Consider the following 14,656-nt stretch of genomic DNA (forward strand, 5'->3'; position numbering starts at 1 on the left):
TTGGCATGGCAACTGGTCAGGAAGTCTAAGACATTATTATTCAGAATAATTTCATTAGTACATATACTTATCTGTCTGTTCTTCTCAAATATAACATAATTCTACTTCAAATCCATTCACTGCTGCTCTGGAATACATATATGTACCATGACAGTTGCTAGAAAAACAGATGTGAGTGTCTATTATAATGCACTGGGGTATGTACTGAATTTTCAGAGGTGGAACACAAAAAGCTCTACTGCAATAACTTAGTATTTTTATAAAATTCCCTAAAAGAGCAGCACTGAAACCTTAGTGCAATTGAAGAGTTCTTTTTTAAAATTTCAAAACTCCTCAAATCAAAGTATGGATTACCCTTTTGTTTATCCTAATACAAAACAAGAGTTGCTGCACTGAACCAAGGAAAATTATAGCAGTGAAAAAGTTTAGGTAAAGGAAACTTCTGGCCCTTCTGCATACTGTTAACACTAAAGAGGAATGTGTTCTCATGCCTGCCCAGTTCCTGATGGCTTAGGGATGCTAACATAGAAAAACAGAACTAAAGTCGTTTAAGAAGAACCTACCACACAACTCTCTCACACCCTGCTACGAAGGAAACAACCTCTGGTTTTACAGACTCTAAATTCAGAAATGGCTTTTGCATTCAGCTGTGTAATTTTCAAGTCAATTCAATCAATTCCCCTATTATTTCATAGCTTCAGAGAGAAAAAACACGCTATCTACTGACTGCTATTTCTTTTATATTTTTTTCTCCAGACCTCTTGCAGCCAAAGGTGCTGAAGTTCTCCCTGAATGCTAAACTATCTGTTGAATTTTATCCAGTCTTTTTAAGAGTTGGGATGTCCTTAAAGAGAAAGTATAGGTCGGTATTGCTAGTGGAATCACTGTCTACTACTCATGCAGCAGACAGACAAAAGCAGATAAATTGATTACTGAAGACAGGGAAATTAAAGAAAAATTCCTGTATTCCTGGCAATGTCCTGTTTAAGCATTTTCTGAATCTTAGTGACAAACAACAATATGAATGAATGTAAACTAGAAAACAACTTAAAACATACAAAATCCTGAAGACATTACGAAAATAAAAGATGATGGTAGGTTTAATAAAAGGTCATACTTCCTGGCCTATGGAGCTACAACTCATAAGAATCAGATTTGAAGAAGAATCCTGTACTGAAATCATGGAGTTCCTCACAGCTCTCACAGCAGCATTAGGAGTCTGATTCTGACCATGCTAAAGCGAGTTTAGAGCATCCTTTTCTCTGTAAAGAAGTACAGGTATGAACTCAGGACCAGACACTAGAGTTCTAAATAGTAATGGTATATCTTAAAATTTAGTTATTTCGTTAAGTAATAAATTTGAAAACAAATTTATAATAACTGGATGTGATAAAAATCTGTCTGCAATGACCTGTCTGGAAAAGACACTAGGGCAGAATAACTGCAGAGAGCAAATGTATTTCCCAGAGCATCTCACAGTACATTACATTTGCATTTCCTTCTTGCAGTAGAGCCTGCTTGTTAGCAGTAGCTCTCCACGGATGTGATAACGCTCCAAGTGCCAGTATCAAAAGGACAAAATCGTTTTCAGCGCTAATACTGAAACAGAGATACTATGAACCGTGCTAGAAACACTGCTTCCGCCATGCCCTCGGCAGTCCCACTGCAAATGTTTTTGGTTCTGTTTACAGTCTCATTTAAGCTGTTTTCAAGACGAGTTCACATAGATATCCATTTCTTTGCATAGAAGGACTTGAAGAAACCAGGGACATATTTCTGATTTAAACTTTACTTCTGGTAAAAAAGTAGTTAATAATTCTCAGTATCATGAATTTTGACAGATGAATGAAAATCCGACTGGCTGGTTGCCGAGGAGAAGAGTTGAAAGGACTAGACTGTGTCTCTGTGCCTTGAACCGTCTGCAACAAAGTGGCAAAATACTGCTTGATGGCCATTAGGCTCAGCTTCCATTTCATGATTGATAACCTACGATCCTTATCTGTAGAAATTGTCTTACAGACTCTACAGAAAGGAGTAATTACAACAGTCAGTCATTGCAACCTCTACCTGAATTCGAAAATATCTCAAGGACATCAAGAAGCAAAAGCGTGTCTGCAGAGATAGTGCTTGTTAAAAGGGAAAATTACAGACATTTTTGGATTGCAGAAAGAAAGGAATAATGATACTACTTGGAAATGGAAAGGACACATGTATCATTAGCCACATGCTAAGGTAAAAAAATATTCCAAACTGGCATAAGTAAAATCTAAGTGGTTAGAAATATCAGGTTACAAACAAATCCATGTATTCCCTGAAGCAATTGCTTCCCTCTAATTTTTCACAAAGCTTTCAGGGGCTATCCACCATGCGAAGTCCCTTTTGAACAACCAGGAGGAAGCTGTGGAAGCGGAATTAAGAACATGCTGTTGCCTTCTCTGTAGGCAGTGGTTTGTACAGCAGTAAATATTATGTGCTGCTAGCAGGTGCATTGATAATTATAGCAGGAAAATAATTTGGGTAAAAGAATGAGGATGTCTGCAAGGTCAGCTGAAAAGAGTAAGAAAAAGAAGAAGAGTTTCAGAAAAGTGGGTGATTTTTTCTTTACATTAGTTCCTATTTAGTTAGAAACTTCTGGCAAACTCTTTACTGAAGAGCTCTATTAGTCTTCTTCTATTTGATACATCTGTAGATAAAGCAAATAAATAAAGTACTTGTAAGAGAAGTGTCACCTGCAGTCTCCAAAAGAGATGAAGTCAGAAGCATGGAAGACATATAGATACATACATCCCTATGCACTCTCTCTGAAATGTTTTTCTACTCTCTGTGCTCCCATCCAGTATTCATGATGTGAGGCCAATTCAGAAAGAATCAAATCTCACTTACCCAGGATGGTGTGGGAGATGCATGAAAGGAGAAACAGAGCAAGCAGTGCAAGCCCTGCTTTTGCATGGCAGCCTGCTAGGGCAGATGCACCTGCACTGAATAGGAATCCCACCCTGTCCTGGACACTGCCTTCCCATATCAACCAGCACCACACCACCATCACCTGCAACAAACTTTGCAAATTAGCTGTGTAATGTCTATTTGATACAATGGCAAAGAGGTCCCAGATGTTCTGCTGCAGGACTTTGTCCACTGATTCAGCAGGGAATTAATCAACAGGGATGGAGTTGCTGAGGAGCTCCATATGCCCCCCATCCCTGATGGGAATTCACTGCATCCTTCACAGGCTCACTGTAGAGTTAGCACAGTCGTTTCTATTTCTGATGATAAATAAAAAGATATGGTAGAGCACACGGACTCCCCCTCAACCTCATCCCTTAACACAGCCATGCTCTCTTCGCATAGACAGACCTTCTTGCTGTGAAAGATCTTCCTCGTTTATCTTCATTAGAAGGCACTTCGAATGGAAATTCCCACTCCTCTTTTTAGCAGAATTATTTCCTGTTTCAACACTGTTCTCAGCTTTGTGACCAATGCAGCTAATTTGGACAACCTGTTCTGCAGTGTCTTTATAGCCTTTTTATTTAAGATGCTCAGGTGGAAGACTCTTTAACAGATGCCAAGCAATCTTATTTCTTTCTCTTATGTTGGCCACTATGCTAAGAGCCTCTGCTAGCTTACACTGTGCCCAAGCACATATTTAGATACCCAACTTTTGACTGTATTCCCATGAGCTCTTGTTTCAATTGGTTTTCTTGTCTACATGCATGATCTAACCTACCGTCTTGTACTTTTCCAGTCCTTTACTGAGAAGTGTACAAACTGGTGGTGTCCTATTATAGCTGTTGACATGGAAATATCATAAGAAAGTGTTCACTAGATTAGAGTGCTTTTTCAAAAAGAACAGACAAGGCTTAGATGCATGGTTTGCTGACTCACTTTCAGCCATTTTAAGCTTCAGACAGTTTATCTTCATTGTCACTTTCCCCCCCCTGTACTGACTGATCATGGTCTGAATCTCTGTCTAGAAATGAGGCCATCTGAAACTATGACTGTTTTGCTTATTGAAATCTCAAATAAATCACATTCCCACACATGGCCAAGTTCTTCGTCATCTTCTCCTGGCTTGGAAATTATTCTAGCTGACACTTCCCTTCCGGATGAGGCTCTAAACCAGAAAGAAGCCAGTCCCACTAGGGAACTGGCAAGCAGAATATATGTGCAATGAAAAGCTATTAAAGCATCTTTTAAGAAAAGAAAAAAAGTGCACTGCTTCTTTACAGCAGGCATCATATGTCAAGCACATCACCTGTTCTGGGATATTATTTAAATAATTTGTGAAACAGAACAATAAAGAAAATGGCCAGCACTATGTACTACTCACTCCTGCTAAAGCTGCTAACAGAAAACCTGTTTCTTTGGGCATTAATAATTCAGCACTGAGTACACAATCTCAGGTCTCAGCCAGTTATTTCACATCTACCAAGTTTTACTGATAATGTTAAAGATAAGATAAATTAGACATGAATGGCTGTGATAAGGAACTGCTTTACATTCTAAACTTTAAACCGAGCTTGTTATCTGAGATTATCGTAGGCCCTGGTTTATCCCCCCCGGGGCTCGGTCCTTCAGGGTGCTGAGTACTATGTGCATTAGCTCTTAATCTGGAACGCAAAGTATTCAATGACTTGCAAAGCCACAGCCAGATAAAACTAAATCTGCTTTTTTGTCCCTGTTCAGCACAACTGGATAATCGTCTGTTGACAATGAGCTTGCTGGGTTATTGGTTCGCTCTGCAGCAGCCAACAGCGCATGAAGCCCTCCTGCTCCTGGGCCTCCCCGGGCAGCGCGATCTGGCTGTAATGCAACCCACCAGCTGCCCCACAGCTCCCCTGGCTCCATGTCCCGGACCATGGATCGGACTCCCAAGAAGACAGCTCACGTCAGCGTGCTGGAAGTAAAAAAGTACCCAAGACGTAGGACCGGCTTTTAGGGAGGAATCAATTGTATTCACTCCATACCGGCTATGTAAGAGTGGCAGATGTGTTAAACACAAAGATACGGGGGAGAGAGCGGCTGTCAGAACCAGAGATGAGACTGCTTTGAGTGATTTGTTTACATGTTCGGTTTTCACTCTCCATTAACTGCTCCTTCTTTGCCTGTGAAATGTTATTAAAAACTTGCAAACTAACCTCAGTTTTTCTTAACTGTTCAGTATTACCAATATTGAAAAAAATCAGAGGAATAAAAGAAATATAAGAAATACATATAGAAATATAAGGAATATATATAAGAATATATAAATATATACATATAAAAGTAAGTGTTAGGAAAAGTGTAGTAGCTTGTGAGGTTGCTAATAGTTTCAACTGACTATTTATGAAGCACATCAATTTTCACAGTCCTCAGCTATAGGCAAGGCATACTGCTATATTTACAGCATCACATTTCAGACCTTTTTTTATCACCAAAATAGCATCAAAGGATAAGCCTGAAGGGTGTTGAGCTGTGCATACTCCAAGATTAATAATTCTCACATCCATCTTTGAGATGAGAGTGGCAATATAGTGTGTTTTAGTTAAGGGTCTCCAGTTAAGGATCTATGAAAACTTCATGGCCATAATTCAAAGAAGTGCTAAATGCCCGCAGCTCCTGCTGACATCAGTGCGAGGCCATGTGTATTCAGCACTTCAGGAAAAAAAGAAAAAGATTCTCTCTACATATTCCTAGTTCTTTAATTTTTAGTTGATTTTTTAAAATTTCTCATTTAGTCTGTAATTAGTTGCAGAGGGATGAGGAACACGATACTTTTCAGAAAGGCCAATGAAATGATTCTCCAAGCACATAAACAGTACGAGTTTCATGAGGAAATATTTAATTTGCATTGCCCGACACAAGAGTTGGTCTGATTTTCCTGCTTAATTTTACAGAAAATCATAGGTTTTGTGAGCCAGATACTCTAAACTTGAATTTCAAAATAATAAATAGTCTTTGTATTGGTTCTACTGCCCATTTTACTTGGTGATTCTTGTCTTCCAGCAAGTTCCCTAGCCTTCTCCATTCCTCAGTGTCTCTGCTCATTAATAAGAAGCTGACTGAGCAGTTATGAAATCATACTGATTTTGTTCCTGAACAGCCACCAGGGAAAAGACTGACCCTCCTTGCTTTGAAAACTAAATACTTGCACCATTTCCTTGGTTATAAATCTGAGCAGCTCTCACTGAAGCCAATGAAAATGCTCACTGTTGCCAAAAGGATCTGGAGATGACCCTATATTCAGAGAAAAAACAGCTAAATAGTAGTAACTGAATATTCAGAATCTCATATTTAACCAGTACATGAAAAATGAGTAAGTTCTCAAACAGGTTTCAATTTTCTAGTTTGTAATGGCATTTCAAATGCAAAGACCCACTTCACAAGTGTAGGTTATACACATACATAGCCAACCATTTCCATACGTCTGCTAAATGCTATCATAAACCCCAACTCTCTGCATTATGCCATTTAACACAGATTTTCTGAATGCATTTTTCCATTCTGTGCTATAATTTGGACCACTGAATTGCCTAAGAATAATAGAATAATCCAAGGCAAGTGAATAGACTGTACTAAATTTCCACTTTCCTCCACTTACATTTCAGTAAAAGGAATTCTAATAGTTTCTGTTGTGCCCTTAAAGCACAATCACATATATGTAAGTGCTAATGATTTCCCTATTGAAATAGGACATTAATACCTAGGTACCAAACTCACTGACATTCAGACTACAGAAACCCAGACTGACCTACAGTGCTCCAAAGTCTACAGACTATTTAGACAGGACTGCCAGCATTTCCAAGCTGTGCTGAGTTGTCTTACTGAAACAGCAACAGCAGAAGCATTCACAGCACAGACAGATACCGCAGCGACAGAGCCTGATGTTACAGCTTTTTCAACGTATGCATATGCACGGTGTGTGCGCGCGCACGTGCGTGTGTGTATGCATGCGTGAGAGACAGCAAGAGAGAGACTTTCAGTGTGGGTGCAGTTCAGCTCACCCAACTTTAAGTGCCTATAATGTAGATGTTTACATCACAGCCAGTCACCTGAGGCTTCTTCCACTTGACTGTGAGAAATAGACATTTTTAGGGCAGGCTTCGCCTGAGCAATTTTAGATGTCGACTTCTGGATGAGATGAATTATACTCTAAAAGTGCAATTGCACTCCACTGACTCTAAAGAGAGACTAGACATTTAGCTTAAATGAAGACATATGCAATGTACTCATGGTTAAAACACTATATTTAGCGCATATATATACACACAAACACAGGCACACACACACACACACATATAGAAGTATAAAATGTGTATAACTTGTTCTCGCAGTGAGTACTTTAGGTATGATATTTCATACTTCTCTAGTTGTCTGCTCCCCCAGTAACTCCCCCCAAAACCTCTTGATGAAATTTTATCTTTATCAGATTTCTCCTTCCAGATTTGCATGGTAGACCTTTCCATATCACATTTTCTAATGTTGTCACATATTCAGATTTCACAACCAGGATGTCTCTGAAACTGTAGCGCTCTGAGGAGATTTCTGTCCATGGAGCTTTGATCTAACGCTCACTGACCTTTGGAGATACACTACCTCCAAAAAAAGTCAGGGAGACTATACAGTGACTGTAACAGACTGTGTAAAGCCAGCCTTGGACACCATGTGTGATCTTCACAAACTCTCACAAACACCCAGACTCTTCAGTTGTAACTCAAAGTCCCCAAGTCAGAGTTTCTTGAAAATGAAAGTCTCTGAGTGTTCACACAGACATGGCATCATGCGGATTTCAAAGAAGCTCATGAAATGCACATAGTGATGTGGAGAATTCCAAATGGAGAATTCATCGTGTTGGAAATCAGAGTGAACAAAACCACCTCTACCTTGACTCCCTTTCAGCTGCTGCTAAGTTGCCATGGCAAATATTCCCATTCTGTTCCTTACAGCTCAATAAAAAATGAACAAAACCTCACTCATTTTTAACATATAATGTTTTGTGTTTGTGCAACACATAGCTATCAAAGCCATAACTTTGTGTTAGTGAGTAAGCTAAAGGCTTAACATTAATAACACCTAGAAGACAAACATGTAGTAGACTAAGAGACACCTGTTTGCACTGCACAGTATTTTTATAATTAGCACAGCACAGGCAGGGACAAAAAGATTGTCCTTAAAGCCTCCCATCTTATCAGGAAGAGGCTCTGTCCTTCATCAGCACTTCCCAGGATCATGCCCTCCCCTGGATAGTCTGTGAAATTGCAGCTAAAGAACTACCCTTTCCAAAATTACAGCTGGACTCAGCACTGTCCCACCTGTGATTTCCATGTCCATCTACACAGATAACTGCAAAATTTGTATTGTGCGGATATATTTGCAAGTAGTGCAGCAGTTGAAATATTTGCATTTCAGTAAGCTCAGCTACTCCCTTTACATAGGACAACAAATAGCAATGATTAGATGCAATGATTTTTGGTCACTGATGGTATCAAACAGATTTAAAACAGTGAGGCAACAAGGAAAGGACTGGAGTATCTATAAAGCTTTCATGTAGCTACTCCAGAGTTAAAGACATCCAGACTACCTGCATGTAGCTTTGCTCCTACCCGCTGGAATTTTAAATTATAGACATTATTTCAGAACCTGTCTGGTTTGAATAAGGATTAACACTATTTTTCCTAAGCTTATCTAATTATTTTTTAATCTGTAAATGACACAAAAGAACATGTTAGATGATGCTTTGAAAACTTTTTCTTTGTACATTCAGCAGCAATAAAGCATGCATTACTGATCTACTTTTACCATCAGAAATCTAGCACAAATAATTTTAAGTTCAGGGGAATGTAGTAAATCAATAGCAGAAACTCTTCTACCTGTCTAAGCTCTCAGCTTTCTTCAAAGCTTGACTATTTCACACTGAAGATTCAATAGCTGGCTTGCTTTCACCAAACTTGGTGTTGTAAAGGACTACACTCCCCCAGTGCTTAACTCTTCAAAGGGCTGCCTTGTGCTATAGCCTTTGAGTTAAATAACATGACCTTGCACAGTCACCACGTGTTGGCTATGGACCTGGGTTTTGAAGGACAAAGCAAAGCACGTATCTATTTTAAATGAACTAAATATATAATTTTACAGATTTTATAGATTTTAAAACCTTGAGCTGAAAAGACAAAAAAGAAGATATTAATTTGGACATGAAGCACTAAAGAAGCTATATTTGCATAGCACAGTGTTTAGCTGGTGAAGGGTTTGTTTACCTTTTCCCCTAATGAGATGCATTAAACTCTAATGCATTAAAAAAGATAATAGTGGAAATTTTTAAGGCCCTCATTTCAGTTAATGAATCCAAAATTTATTCATTCACCTTTGCCAACAAATTAATTATAAATAATATAATTTGCTATGTTTCACATTCATTCTCTCACTTGCTGCTTGTATTTCTAGTTTTATTTTCCTCACTGAAGAGATTTAGTGTCAAAGACGGTCTAGCCTCCCAAACAAGTTAACAGCATGTCCTATGGCTCAGTCCTTCTCTGAGGTCTCTTAACACTTCAAATGCATTTAGTGCCATGGACATTCTGATTATATCCCGGAGACATAAGGTTTCTGGCACAAAAGGAACAGATAATAATGAGAAATATTACTGAAAACATTTTTCAGGAAATTTCTGAAAAATATTCCAATAGATATGAGGAAGTCTGAAGACAGACTGGGACAAAGAAAGGGGGAAAAAAAAAGAAAAAGAGTCAGAAACCCAAAGTACACAGAAACACAAAGTCAGAAACAAAATACAGACAGAAAAGAAATCATGTCAGAGTTACACAATTTCTTCTGAACAAATCCTTCTCAATAGTTTTCCTGCAGTATATATACACTGTTTAAGTGTGAATTTTAATAGCTTTCAGCCAGCTACTTCTGGTCCTATATTCAACCCATTATATCCATATTAAATCTTACCTCACTTCATTTAATATAATTTATAATTTCAATTAAAAATGCTATGTTATTATAGTAGGGGGCTAGATTGCCCCCTAGATATAGATGTAGAGACAGATGCTACGGACAGAATAATCTCAGTGTAGATGTCTGAAATAAATTAGATGAATTAGCTAGATGTTAAAATAAGATGTCTAAAAGAAGTTGGATGAATAGCACCCAGGCAGATCCTTCCCTGGAAATATCTTTTTCTTTCCATTGGCTCTGAAGGGAGCCCTGGGGTGACTAGCTTAGACGTATACAGCTGCATATACTCTACAATAGACTTTAAGAATTAAGGGGAACATACAGCATGAACAAGCTGTTTGCACAGCCGACAGGAGGTGAATAAAATGCAGGATCTACAAGAAGCTTCCCGGGCATGCCACCTTTTTGAAGAGGTTTTTCTGACACAGCAGCAGATGAACGGGCTGATGCTGGCTGTGATGGAGTTTCTAACAACAGAGGCAAAGCTCTCTCTGTCTCTTCTGGTGAAAACCAGAAGTCCTTGGCAATGGGGGAAAATTACAGGTTGTGGGGTAAAGAAGAAAACCCTGCACCCGGTGATGATGCTCACTGTCAGATCCATTCACAGAGCTTTGCTTTTTCTCAACCACTTTCCTGTTGGCTTTTCTATGAGCAGATATTAACATTGATTTTTAATTTTTACTACCTATATGGAAGTTAATTTTATTTTTCTTTGTACTGCCTAGAATACAGATATTTACTCTGATTAAGCTCTCTGGCTAAAAAATAAATGTGCTTGTATTCAGTGATGGACAGCAAAATCACAACATCCCAAAGCAAGGAAAACAGCAAACTTGAATCATAAAATTGGCATCACAATTACAGATTTGTAACATATGGTAATTTGCCTCTAGTTCTCTTGCAGTTGCTGGTCGAATTAAACCATTGGAACAGAGATGCCCTGAGTTATAAGAATATCAAAACAATGTTCAAACCCAGAATTTTTTACATGTGTCCCTGGCTGAAAAGATTTTATCCTTAGAGTGCCCTGAAAATTTACATCTCAGAGAACAAGCACATTTCCCAACTCACATTCATTTTCTTCTTGGTGCCTAATGTAGACATAAGTTACCTTTGTAATTAATGTATATGATTTGAAGTAATAGTGCCTAACGCAATGCTCCAGGCACTGCCGCACTACAAACACATTATAGTATGCAAAATATAGAGCTGCTCAAATAGGCTTCTTGCAGAGTTGGACACGGCCAACTATGTGGGCTTGACTGCACAAAATTATGCTAATAAAAATGACTGAGGTTTTTGAGGTTTTCTGCTTGAGAGGTTCAGGGCATATTTTGGAACAATTTTGGAATAAAAGAACAGATTTTGCATTTATGGTTTGGGAAGTGATATTTAGATATGTGCCTAAGACATCAAAGATTCCTGCAGTGAATCACCTGGGCATATCAACCTCGTGAGACAGACCATGTTCAGAATTCATCAACTAGAAGTAAACGAAGCTCATCGGTACGCACAGAGCAATAACATATAGAAGGACTAGGCTAGCCCAGATGCAGCACGGATATATTAGCTTCGCTCAGTACGCAAGCTCAGAAGCCTCGGTCCTCAGCAGGGCTTACAGGACAATGCTGAGATGGGGTAAACTGAGCTCTACCGCAGCTCAAGCTAGTAAGTTGTACAGGACACCGCATTAGACACTCTTGTGTGTGGACTTCAGTTGACTAATGGTTTGCTGGCTTGGACTTGTACCATTCTCGTCCCACATTTTGGGTTCCTGGCTTACTTCAAGAGTAAGCTCGGATCTGCCTCCACGTGTCTCATGACTAGTTTTTCTTAAAATGTAATTTCAGGAAGCATTTTCAGAAAGAATTTTCAGAAACCAATGCTCTTGACTACAAAGTTACACAGCCTTTGTTCTGGAAATAAACCTATAGCAGGTGGAATAGCTCCAGAAGTAAACACAAAGTCACAGAGGACAGAGAAGATGAGAGCTGCATCTAAAACCATGACAGTTCCAGCCTAATCTGGCCTGATAGCTCTTTTGCTGGTTACAGTGATCCATACCCTTTCAGTCCTTGCCCTTTCTGGCAGCAATACCAATTAGTACCTAATGTGGTTGCTGTCCACTAGAATAAGACTATCACTGCTAACATTTCAGTGTTTCCTTCCTTCTGCGCTACCTTATCCCCTCATGCTGAGGGCATAATGACAAAATGTAGAATTTAGCCTTAATTGGATCTCTGCAATGTTATCACCTGAATTAGCTCCCCCATGAATAATTATCGCTGCCTGGAGGCTGACAAATTGCTTCCCTCTACTTCACGATTGTCAAGAATTTCAAATTATATGCTGAACATGAGGGAAAAAAATTAAAATGAAAAGCCTAGAGAAGCATAAAAAACCTAGAGAAGCGTAAAAAACCTAGAGAAGCGTAATTATTAAGATTACTAAAATATTTGGCATGGAGTCTCACGCTTGCCTGGACTTCTGAAAGATGTGACTAACAGCATGAACTTTGTGAGGGGCAACTGTGCAACTCCCAGTCTTTTGGCCAGCAATGGCTACTGCAATAGATTTACACAGTCAAAGCAAAACTATTACTGCTGCCACTGCCTGGCTCACACTTATGCGGTTTTTATGTTATTCACTATCCCATTTAAGCTATTTGCATCATCTTGTTCAGTGTCTCATCTACATATTTCGTCTTGCCAGATACATGATAAATTCTTGGTAGTGTGGACTGCAAGTCATGTTTTTACCCACATAAAGGCTGCACATATGCAAGAGGATAGCAACAGATTACTGTGCATTTAGAGCAGCACATAATAGCTATTCCTTGCTTTGTAAGAAAGACATCTTGAGGAAGAAATGTTCTTTATGAAAACAATCATTATATGCCTGGGCAGGGCTTTGCACAGACATGCAACGCGTCACTGCATCACAATATCCATCGCAGTTATTCAATGAGCTTTATCTCATATAAACAAATCACTATCAAAAGTATAATGCTCTTTGAAAACTGCCTTGAAATGATAGGATTAAGCAACAGAGCTTTATCCAATATTCATATTAATGCTGCTGCACATGTAAGATTGATACATTTCTCAATCCAAGTTCAGTTCCTCAGATTTCTTCCACCACCATATGGAACCCACAATGCAAAAATCAAACAGAGCAGGTAACTGCTGACATATTCTCAGGAGAAACCTCTCCCTGCTCACCTGACATACAGCGACCTCTTCTGATTAGTTCTCAGGGAGCCGGACCCAGAACTCATGCTGTGATTCATCATCTGCTCACGCAGGTCATGGATTTTTGCCTCAAACCGAGCGTACTCTGCAGATAAAACAGAGAAAAAAGATACTTTAGTTTTGTTGACCCATATGATCATTAGGGCTGCTAAATGCAAAAGAATATTAAATTAAACAGTGTAAGTCATGTCCTGAAAATTGAGGTCTAATAGATACTTAAATTAATATATCACCTTAGGTAAATATATGACCTCTTTATTGCATACTTGAACATTTCAGCATGTTCTACACACTTACTGTGCCGTCTCCCACACACATAGGCCCTCTCCCCTGCACTTTCAGGAAAGAAAATGAGGTTAAAAGTGTGTTGCTGAGTATCTCACTGACAGTCTGGAAAAAGGATGCTGAAACCAGGTCTCCACCTTATCATTCCTCCTTCCAGACAGGAAGTTTCCTTGTTGGCAGCTGTGGGATTCTGCACTAAAGTTACTAATGAATCAAGCATTTAGTGTAAAATCCTACTGAACTGAGGGAAGAAGGAGACAAAGTGACCACTTTTCTTCCCAGAGGAAGAAGTAGCTAAGACCTAGTTAGTGCCAGTGCAGAGACTTGACAGGGAATTCAGCACTGCAAACTCCTTGAGTATATGTACAGAAACCCAAACAGCGCTTTGTAGCCTAGCCAAAAGCTGCTGCCTGAGGAACAACTGACCCTTCGGACACATGTGCCACTTTATTTACACAGGACATTGAGAAATGGGCTCTGTTTCTTTTAAACAGTGGAGCAATAACTGGGTCTTATGGTGAGGGATCCCAGAGGCTCCAGACCTGTGCAAGAATGGCAAGAAAACCACTTTCCACATCTTATTCTCCTCCATCCACATCTTATTCTCCTCCAGAGTTAGGCTTGCAGCTTTATAAAGCACCATGACCTGTTGACCAGCAGCCTGGGACCAGTGATGGGGCAAGGATTTGGCTAGAGGTGTATCATTTAGCGAGGCTCTTCTCTGAAGGCACGCTTCCCTCATACAGCCTGGTCGATGATCCCTCCTGCAACACCCTGCCCCTCTTCATTGTGTGACTTTATGTGCAGTGTTTCAGGTTGAAGGAGGAAAACTTGAAGTTTTGGAAACGAACTTAAGTCCTTGAAACTGCTAAGGTAAAGGCAATGCTCCGACAACACAGAGAGTCATAATTCAACCTAAAATTCGGAGATTTACCAACGTTAGCTGGAAGCCTGGCTTGAGGAGGTGGACAAAATCCTTTTCAGTGAGTCAGTGACACTTTGAAGGGTAAGATGTTGCAGACTGATGCCAGGAAGAGATGAAGTTGCTCTCTGCACCTCAATGTTTTATTTTGCTGCCTGCTTCAAAATGAGGGTCTGCATCTCCCCCAGCCACCTGTCAAGGCTGGAGCAGAAGTAAAACTATCATGAAGATTTACACCCTTGAAGGATGGAGGTACCTCCCA

General features: G+C 39.5%; 1 protein-coding gene across 7 annotated transcripts in view; it reads right to left on the minus strand.

Annotated features, from left to right (window-relative positions):
- Window positions 1-14,656, minus strand: part of DLG2 (discs large MAGUK scaffold protein 2) — a 999,439-nt gene that overhangs the window by 88,502 nt on the left and 896,281 nt on the right. For all 7 annotated transcript variants that reach the window (XM_064505171.1, XM_064505176.1, XM_064505174.1 and 4 more), the window contains one exon: window positions 13,158-13,272. In XM_064505171.1, the coding sequence (XP_064361241.1) occupies window positions 13,158-13,272 (115 nt within the window). The remainder of the gene's footprint in view (window positions 1-13,157; window positions 13,273-14,656) is intronic.

This window comes from Dromaius novaehollandiae, chromosome 1, assembly GCF_036370855.1.
Source record: "Dromaius novaehollandiae isolate bDroNov1 chromosome 1, bDroNov1.hap1, whole genome shotgun sequence".
NCBI classification, from domain to species: domain Eukaryota; kingdom Metazoa; phylum Chordata; class Aves; order Casuariiformes; family Dromaiidae; genus Dromaius; species Dromaius novaehollandiae.